This window comes from Loxodonta africana, chromosome X (genome assembly GCF_030014295.1).
Source record: "Loxodonta africana isolate mLoxAfr1 chromosome X, mLoxAfr1.hap2, whole genome shotgun sequence".
Taxonomy (NCBI): domain Eukaryota; kingdom Metazoa; phylum Chordata; class Mammalia; order Proboscidea; family Elephantidae; genus Loxodonta; species Loxodonta africana.
In genome coordinates, this window is record NC_087369.1 from 67,674,416 (window position 1) to 67,684,921 (window position 10,506).

The 10,506-nt window shown below is 40.8% G+C and overlaps 1 protein-coding gene and 1 pseudogene across 1 annotated transcript; one reads left to right on the forward strand and one right to left on the reverse strand.

Moving 5' to 3' along the window:
• Positions 1-7,497: 7,497 nt before the first annotated feature.
• On the reverse strand, positions 7,498-8,500 carry LOC111747761 (BTB/POZ domain-containing protein KCTD12-like; annotated as a pseudogene).
• Positions 8,501-8,560: 60 nt separating this feature from the next.
• On the forward strand, positions 8,561-10,074 carry LOC100656060 (male-enhanced antigen 1-like). Its single transcript, XM_003420377.3, has one exon. The coding sequence runs from the start codon at positions 8,709-8,711 to the stop codon at positions 9,228-9,230; it is 522 nt and encodes a 173-aa protein (XP_003420425.1). The 5' UTR covers positions 8,561-8,708; the 3' UTR covers positions 9,231-10,074.
• The last annotated feature ends 432 nt before the right edge of the window (positions 10,075-10,506 follow it).

The window sequence follows — 10,506 nt, forward strand, 5'->3', positions numbered from 1 at the left end:
GAAACAGACCATCAATTGCTTGTATGAAAGTTCAACCTGAAACTGAAGAAAATCAGAGCAAGTCCACGAAAGCCAAAATATGATCTTGAGTATATCCCACCTGAATTTAGAGACCACCTGAAGAACAGATATGACGCATTGAACACTAGTGACTGAAGACCAGATGAGTTATGCAAGGACATCATTCATGAAGAAAGCAAGAGGTCATTGAAAAGACCGGAAAGAACGTAAAGACCAAGATGGATGTCAGAGAAGACTCTGAAACTTGCTCTTGAGCGTCGAGCAGCTAAAGCAAACGGAAGAAATCATTAAGTAAAAGAACTGAACAGAAGATTTCAAAGGGCCTCTCGAGAAGACAAAGTAAATTATTATAATGACATGTGCAAAGAGCTGGAGATGAAAAACCAACAGGAAAAACACGCTCGGCGTTTCTCAAGTTGAAAGAACTGAAGAAAAAATTCAAGCCTCGAGTTGCAATAGTGCCTTCACTATTTAATATCTCCATGGGGAAAATATTAAACCACACAGGAAGCATCAAAAGAAGATGGAAAGAATAGACAGAGTCATTACACCAAAAAGAATTAGTCGATATTCAATGATTTCAAGATATGGCATATGATCAGGAATCGATGGTACTGAAGGAAGACGTCCAAGCTGCTCTGAAGGCATTGGTGAAAAACAAGGCTCCAGGTATTGAGGGAATATCAATTGAGATGTTTCAAAAAACAGATGCAGCACTGGAGGTGCTCACTCGTCTATGCCAAGAAATATGGAAGACAGCTTTCTGGCCAACTGACTGGAAGAGATCCATATCTATGCCTATTCCCAAGAAAGGTGATCCAACCGAATGTGGAAATCACAGGACAATATCATTAATATCACACGCAAGCAAAATTTTGCTGAAGATCATTCAAAAACGGCTGCAGCAGTATATCAACAGGGAACTGCAGCAGTATATCAACAGGGAACTGCCAGAAATTCAGGCCGTTTTCAGAAGAGGACATGGAACCAGGGATATTATTGCTTATGTCAGATGGATGGATCCTGGCTGAAAACAGAGAATACCAGAAGGATGTTTACCTATGCTTTATTGACTATGCAAAGGCATTCGACTGTGTGGATCATAACAAGCTATGGATAACACTGTGAAGAATGGGAATTCCAGAACACTTAATTGTGCTCATGAGGAACCTTTACATAGATCAAGAGGCAGTTGTTTGGACAGAACAAGGGGATACTGATTGGTTTAAAGTCAGGAAAGGCGTGCATCAGGGTTGTATTCTTTCACCATACCTATTTAATCTGTATGCTGAACAGATAATACCAGAAGCTGGACTATATGAAGAAGAACGGGGCATCAGGATTGGAGGAAGACTCATTAACAACCTGCATTATGCAGACGACACAACCTTGCTTGCTGAAAGTGAAGAGGACTTGAAGCACTTACTAATGAAGATCAAAGACCACAGCCTTCAGTATGGATTACACCTCAACATAAAGAAAACAAAAATCCTCACAACTGGACCAATGAGCTACATCATGATACACGGAGAAAAGATTGAAGTTGTCAAGGATTTTGTTTTACTTGGATTCACATTCAACAGCCATGGAAGCAGCAGTCAAGAAATCAAAAGATGCATTGCACTGGGTCAATCTGCTGCAAAGGACCTCTTCAAAGTGTTGAAGAGCAAAGATGTCACCCTGAAGACTAAGGTGCGCTTGACCCAAGCCATGGTCTTTTCAACCACATCATATGCATGTGAACGCTGGACAATGAATAAGGAAGACCAAAGAAGAGTTGATGCCTTTGAATTGTGGTGTTGGTGAAGAATATTGAATATACCATGGACTGCCAAAAGAACGAACAAATCCATCTTAGAAGAAGTGCGGCCAGAATGCTCCTTAGAGGCAAGGATGGCGAGACTGCGTCTTACATACTTTGGACATGTTATCAGGAGGGATCAGTCTCCAGAGAAGAACATCCTGCTTGGCAGGGTACAGGGTCAGCGGAAAAGAGGAAGACCCTCAGCGGGGTGGATTGACACAGTGGCTGCAACAATGAGCTCAAGCATAACAACGATTGTAAGGATGGCGCAGGACCGGGCAGTGTTTCGTTCTGTTGTGCATAGGGTCGCTATGAGTCGGAACCGACTCCACGGCGCCTAACAACAACAACAACAATCTCTACGATGTTAATGAGGAAGGTTTAGAGGCAATTATGTTAATGAGGCAGAATTCAATTCACAGGATTAGATTATATCTTGAGTCAATTTCTTTTAAGAAAATGGAACAGAGAGGAGAGGACCACATACCATTAAGAAAGAAGAGCTGTGAAATAAGCATATCCTTTGGACCAGGGTCCCTGTGCTGAGAAACTCCTAGACCCAGGGAAAGATTGATTACAAGGACCTTCCCCTAGAGTCAACAGAGAAAGCCTTCTCCTGGAGTTGGGGCCCTGAATTTGCACTTCTAGTACTCTAGGCTGTGAGAGAATAGACTTCTTTTTGTTAAAGCCATCCCCTAGAGGTACTTCTGTTATAGCAGCACTAGATAATTAAGACAAACCCTTTTATGATTTTAACTATTGTTTGAGCAATTATCTGTAAACATTCACCTCACTAAAGATTCTCAAAGACAGCAAATATGCAATTGTGTATCTAGCCAGTTAGATAGCCTCTATATAGCCTTTGAACCAGCCTATTACTTACCTTCCTAATGCATTGCACAAACCTAAGAGATTATTATAATTTATTCCTACTCTTTCTTCTTATTGAGCTAATATGATTACAATTTAAGAACAGATGTCACTGTGTTTCAGGGCTAATTTGAATCCAAGAGTACAGTAAATTAATGACAGAGTAAAAGTGAGTAGAGCAGTAAGCCAGGCTCTAAGTAGGGTTTCAAATTCTCTCTAAAGAATGTTAACTACATTTCTAGAAGACCGGGTTCCAGGCAGTTGCATAAAGCAAGAGGTCACCATTGCACATCTCCCTCTGCTATGCCCTAACTGTGGCATACATACAACTAGTGGAATAAAATATAGCCTCCTTACTATTGGACAGGTGGGGCCATTGATACACAGAGTATATCAGAAACATGCCAAGGGGCATAAGCATTAGTAAATCTATTTGAGTAAAAGACAAAGTAAGCCTATATAAAGATTAAATTAACAGCGCAAGAGTGACATGGAAGCAGCAAAAACTTTGATGATGATACACAAATGACTGAAGCTTGTCAAACACTTTCTCTACAAATCTAAAATGTAGGCTGCCTGTTAGGCTACGTGTTCAGCTGCCCTCTAGGGCAGTCACTTACTGATCAGAAAGATATTGGCGGAGTTAGATTGGAAGACTACACAAAATGACTAGAACACATTTTAAACACATCATACCGATTAAGTCAATCTGGACCCTGAAACCCTTGGCTATTCATTAAAAAGTCTGTTATACATTATACATTTATTGAGTGTTTACTATATATCAGGTACAGGTAGTAATTCATTTGGAAATGTTAATCAAAGTCTCTTGTTGGAGTTGACCCCCAACAAACACAGTGCCTGCTGCTGACTCAGTCTCTCTTTCCTAGGAAACAACTGATTGAGGTTTTTTAACGGGATGAAGTATCACTAAAGAAGTTAACTGTGGTGTTCTAAATCCTAACCCCTATAACCCAACCCCTATACCTGTGGTTATAATCCCATTTGGAAATGGACTGTCGTTGCATTAATGAGGCAGTATTAATATAGGGTATGTCTCAAAACAATGTCTTTTAAGATATAAAAAATCAGATTAAGCCAGCAAGCAAGCACAAACAGAGGGGAAGATACAAGCCACATCATCACAAAGGAACCTAGGAATAGAAGCTGAAAAGAAACAATGACCTTCCTCCAGACCAAAAAGAGCAAGAGAGTGTTCCCCTAGAGCCAGCACCCTAAATTCAGACTTCTAGGCTCCTAAACTGTGAGAAAATAAATTTCTGTTTGCCCATGGCACCCACTTGTGGTATTTCTGTTATAGCAGCATTAGAAGATATGGAGAGATTGGCTGAATAGTCATATTCATTCAAGGGCTGAAGTGACTGTTTTAGGCCAGATACAAGCTGAGGAAAACAAGACTAAGGTAACCTGTGTGGAGACATAAGTATAGAACAGACAGACTCTGAAGATGCTCAAAGGAGAAGCCATGTGGCCTCTGAGAGACAAAAGAGAACATCAGTTCTTGACCTCTCCCCAAGATCTTTGACGCCTGACTGTCCATTTCCTGTCCTTGCACTCAAAAGGACAGGTGCATCTTTAAAATGCATTCACGCCCTTGACACACCCACTTTTTCTTTTTCTCAAGCCACACTGATGGGTTTTAGTTCCTTGCAACCAAAGATTCCTGACTAGAAAACAAATCAAAGGAAAGAAATCAAGAGAGATTGTGGTTTTGGCAAATAAGGAACATTAAGGAAAGAAAAGGCCAATTGAACATTTAATGATCCTCTAAAATGAGCCCTCCAGGTCTCTTTTTCTTGACCTGTCTCCACCAAGCCAATCGCTTGTCCCAATCCTTGCGTTTTCATATGAGACTGTTTGCTTTCAACCTGTGTAATAAAAAGTCATCAGTAGGGATTCCAAAATATAAACTGTACTTTATTTGCTATTCTTAATTCTCCTCCCTTTTTCCAATTTCCTTCTCTCCCTTTCACACACCCATCCCAGATACAGACACACACACACACACACACACACTTAGTCAAGGAAAAATAAAACTTAGCAGTTGACATTTACATTCAATTATATGACCAATTATGTATGTAATAGTTTGGTTTTCACTGGTCATACACACACACACATATATTTAAAAAAAAAACTCAGTGCAGTCGAGTCAATTCTGACTCATAGCAACCCTATAGGACAGAGTAGAACTGTCCCATAGGGTTTTCAAGGAGAGCCTGGCGGATTTGAACTCCTGGCCTTTTGGTTAGCAGCCGTAGCTCTTAACCACTACACCACCAGGGTTTCCAAATACATTTTTAAAAAAGTACATGGAGAGAGAGATTTACTTGCATATGATGTTAATGAGACTGTTCCATAATTTCCCAATGCTGTCGTTATCACCTTGCTTTGGAATAGGCATAAATATGGATCTCTTCCAGCCGGTTGTCCAGGTAGCTGTCTTCCAAATGTCTTGGCATAGATAAGTGAACATTTCCAGCACTGCATCTGTTTGTTGAAACATCTCAATTGGTATTCCATCAATTCCTGGAGCCTTGTTATTCCCCAATGCCTTTACTTCAGCTTGGACCTCTTTCTTCAGTACCATCCATTCCTGATCATATGTTACCTCCTGAAATGGTTGAATGTCGACCAATTCTTTTTGGTATAGTGGCTCTGTGTATTCCTTCCATCTTCTTTTGATGCTTCCTGCATCATTTTATATTTTCCCTGTAGAATCCTTCAGTATTGCGACTCAAAGCTTGAATTTTTCCTTCAGTTCTTTCAGCTTGAGAAATGCCGACTGTGTTGTTTCCTTTTGGTTTTCTAACTCCAGGTCTTTGCACATGTCACTATAATACTTTGTCTTCTTAAGTCACCTTTTGAAATCTTCTGTTGAGCTCTTTTACTTCATTTCTTCCATTTGCATTAGCTACTGAACGTTCAAGAGCAAGTTTCAGAATCTCTTCTGACATCCATTTTGGTCTTTTCTTTCTTTCCTGTCTTTTTAATGACCTCTTGCTTTCTTCATGTATGATGTCCTTGATATCATTCCACAACTTGTGTGGGCTTCAGTCATTAGTATTCAACTCATCAAATCTATTCTTGAGATAGTCTCTAAATTCAGGCGGGATATACTCAAGGTCGTACTTTGACTCTCGTGGGCTTGTTCTTATTTTCTTCAGCTTCAATTTGAACTTGCGCTTCAACTTGAATTTACATATCAGCAATTGATGGTCTGTCCCACAGGCGGCCCCTGGCCTTGTTCTGACTGATGGTATTGATATTTTCCATCTTCTTTTTCCACAGATATAGTCGATTTGATTCTTGTGTATTCCATCTGGTGAAATCTACATGTATAGTCGAAGTTTATGTTGTTGAAAAAAGGTATTGCAATGAATAAGTTGTTGGTATTGCAATGAATAAGTTGTTGGTCTTGCAAAAATCTATCATGCAATCTCCGACACCCTTTCTATCATCAAGGTCATATTTTCCAAATACTGCTCCTTCTTGTTTGTTTTCAACTTTCACATTCGAATCACTCGTCTGTCAGTTCGTCTTAATGTGGAGGCTTGCATGTCACTATGATGCTGGAGACTATGCCACCGGTACTCAAATACTAGCAGTGTCTCCCATGGCCACAAGTTTCAGCTGAGCTTCCAGGCTAAGACAGACTAGGAGGAAGGACCTGGCGATCTACTTCTGAAAAGAATTATCCAATGAAAACCTTATGAATAATGGTGGAGCGTTGTCTCAGATAGTGCTGGAAGATGAGCCCCTCAGGTTGGAAGGCACTCAAAAGACGACTGGGGAAGAGAGCTGCCTCTTCAAAAAATAGAGTCAACCTTAATGATGTGGATGGAGTCAAGCTTTCAGGACCTTCATTTGCTGATGTGACATGACTCAAAATGAGAAGAAACAGCTGCGAACATCCATTAATAATCAGAACATGGAATGTACAAAGTAAGAATCTAGGAAAATTGAAAACCGCCAAAAATGAAATGGAAAGCATAAACATGGATAATATAGGCATTAGCGAGCTGAAATGGACTGGTATTGGCCATTTCGAATTGGACAATCATCTGGTCTACTATGCTGGGAATGACAGCTTGAAGAGGAATGGAGTTGCATTCATCATCAAAAAGAACATTTCATGATCTATCCTGTAGTACAACACTCAGTGATAAAATAATATCCATACACCTACGAGGAAGACCAGTTAATATGACTATTATTCAAATTTGCGCACCAACGACTAAGGCCAGAGATGAAGAAATTGAATATTTTTACCAACTTCTGTAGTCTGAAATTGATCAAACATGCAATCAAGATGCATTGATAATTACTGGGCTTTCCCTAGGTGAATACAAAGAGTAAGATATATAAGCAAGTCCAAGAAGTGGTGCTGAGAACCAGTTTGAAAGCCATGGCTCAGCATTTCTCTACTAACTAAACTTTTTGGCTCTATTTACCTTCATTCACTCAACAAATACACCTCTACTATCTGTCTTAATTGCATGTGCATATGCCTACACATTGAATACGTTTCCCCAAAAGGCATCCAACTCCAGAATCCAAGGCAAACTGGAAACCACATAGAATGGAATGATGTATAAAAAGGAAGCAAAGAAAGTTCAACTAGTTATGGTGAAGGAAGTGGCATTTTCCAATATTAGAAAGAAGATCTAAGATCCAGAATAATGTGTCTATTTCTAAAGGAGATAATTGACAGAGGAATAGAAAGTGGAGGAAGAGTTTGTTTTTTGGTATGTATTTTCTGGGTGATTTTTTTAAAAGTTTCACTCATGGTAGAAAACATATTCAGTGTAAGAGGTCAAGATCTTGTCATCTGCTTGGTCATGGGTGACAGTGCAGGTGCCTGTGGCGTTGCCTGCTACCACGTGGAAGCCAGCCTCAGCTAGTTTGTCAAAGACTTGTTCCAGGAAGGTAAATTTGACACAGTGGTTAAAGCTTTCAACTGCTAACCGAAAGGTCAGTGGTTTGAAAACACCGGCAGAAAGATGTGGCAGTCTGCTTCCGAAGAGATTTACAGCTGTGGAAACCCTATGGGATCACGATGGCAGTGGATTTCGGGTTTTTTATTTGTTTGTTTGTTTGGTATCTAAAAGTGTGCCACTCAGGAGGATGATCAGGGTCCCTGGTTTCATTCACAGTATCTCCAAACACCTACTTGGCCATGGAGATCTTACTACACACCACGATTCGGGCCACATGGCCGAATTTGGCATCTGTTTGGCTATCACAACCCAGGGTATAGGAACCTCGATAGCCAATAGTGATGAAACCTGCCTTCTTGTGGTCAGAACTCCCACTATCCTGAGTGGTAGTATTTAAAGAGAGATTATACATAGTGTCAGTGTTGGGGGACTGCTCTTCTAGGTCACTTTGGCGTAGATTATCACCAACTGAGTTGAGTTTGTTCATTTTTTTAGCAAACATTTTGAACATCTGTGGGAACTTGAAATAGTCTGCTTCTCTCTGGAGCCTACTCCACTCTGGAAAGCAGTCAAGAAACACTAGCTGTCAGTCTCTCATGTAGTCTAGTACATAGTGGAAAAGGAAACCATCTCGATCTACAGACAATCTCCCTTCACTGTCCTGGATCAGGGAGCAATGATTCTTTTCACTGAACGTCTCCCAGAGCACGGAACACGGCATGCTAATAAAAATAGGGTAGCAATTAATATACACCGGACTGCCTACATTGAGTTCAGTAATCTCAGGGAAATGACTGAAATCTTCACTTGGTTTGATATGACTTGATTTCTCTGGTAGGGCCATTTGAACTGCAAAACCAAAAGAGATGGTTCTAAGTAATGGTTTAGGGTGTGGGGATTCTGCTTATAAGCATTAATTTTCTACACATATGTGCATTACACACCAAGAAAGTCAAGCAAAAACACAACTCTTTGCTAATTAACTTTTTTTTAACTTGAAAACTTCAGCAAATAAAAATAGTATAGAGGGCTCCGAGTGGCTCCTGCCCCAAATGGCAGCAGTAATTCTAGGGGGAGACACCATGGGCCCAGAGGGTATCTTCCCCAATCAGACTGAGGAACTGGGGCCTCAGGTAGGCCCCACAGAAGGCACTGGAGATTGGGGCAGTGAGGAACACAAGAAACACCAGGGGGAAGCATGGGCAGGTCCAACTGGTTACTCCTACCAGCCCCTGAACCAAGATTCTGAACAAGAGGAAGTGGAGTTGGCACTGGTGGGGGATGGAGATGTAGTTGCTGACATCCAGGAGTGGTTCCAGTTCCTGGGGCTACATTTGCCAGACTCTCCATTAAAGAGTGAAGATGAAGAAGTGGAGGGAGCTTCAGCATTGAAGAACTACAGCTATATTCCCATGGACCCAGAACACGTAGAGCTGATGAAAAGGACAATGGATGGAATAAGCCTGCCTGCACGAGCAGTTCCGGCCTGGGCTCTGGAGATCTCAGATGCTGAATGGGAAGATGTGATACAGGAGGCCCTCCAAGCCCAGAAGGCATCACCAGCCTGGAAGTGATGACACTGAGCTGCCTTATCTCACCCTGCATTCCAGGCCAGAAGTAGCACAGGACTGAACACTTCCCAGGTTTTTATGCCCACCTCCATCTTCCCCATCTCCCTTTCCACATTAAGGCAAATCAGACTTCTCAGAGACCCAATTTATTCAGTTCTGTACATATGGGCACACTGGCCCAAGCCCAACCCACCGTAGCATGAACCAGTCTATGGAGAATAAAGCACCCTATGTACACAGCCAAAAAAAAATAAAATTAGTACATGCTTCGCGCTTGGAATGTTTCTCTCAATGTCCTTCAAAACGTGGGTGTGCCAGGTGATCATGCTTATCAGTTTGTGGCAGGTTAATACAGTCCACGCAAGGCCCCCTCTTTTGTGATGTTTATTTTGCTATTCTATTTATATGCACATTCCCATTCCTGCCTTTGGTCCCAACATTGGTAACCATTCTGTTTAGTGTAGATCTTTTTTTTTTTAATTTTTATTGTGCTTTAAGTGAAAGTTTACAAACCAAGTCAGTCTCTCATACAAAAACTTATATACACCTTGCTACACTGGCCTTCAAAGCATTCAGTTTATTCAGGAAACTTCTTTGCTTTTGGTTTAGGCCAGTTGTGCTGACCTCTCCTGTATTGTGTGTTGTCTTTCCCTTCACCCAAAATAGTTCTTATCTACTATCTAATTAGTGAAAACCCGTCTCCCTCCTTCTTTCCTTGCTCTCGTAACCATCAAAGAATATTTTCTTCTGTGCTTAAACTATTTTTCAAGTTCTTATAATAGTGGTCTCATACAATGTTTATCCTTTTGCAACTGACTAATTTCACTCAGCATAATGCCTTCCAGGTTCCTCCATGTTATGAAAGGTTTCACGGATTCATCATTGTTCTTTATCGAATTATAGTATTCCATTGTATGAATATACCATAATTTATTTATCCATTCAGCCGTTGATGGGCACCTTGGTTGCTTCCATCTTTTTGCTATTGTAAACAATGCTGCAATGAACATGGGTGTGCATATATCTGTTCGTGTAAAGGCTCTTATCTCTCTAGGATATATTCCAAGAAGTGGGATTGCTGGATCGTATGGTAGTTCTATTTCTAGCTTTTTAAGGAAGTGCCAAATTGATTTCCAAGGTGGTTGTACCATTTTACATTCCCACCAGCAGTGTATAAGTGTTCCACTCTCTCCACAACCTCTCCAACATTTATTATTTTGTGTTTTTTGGATTAATGCCAACCTTGTTGGAGTGAGAAGAATTTCAGTGCCCATCTTTT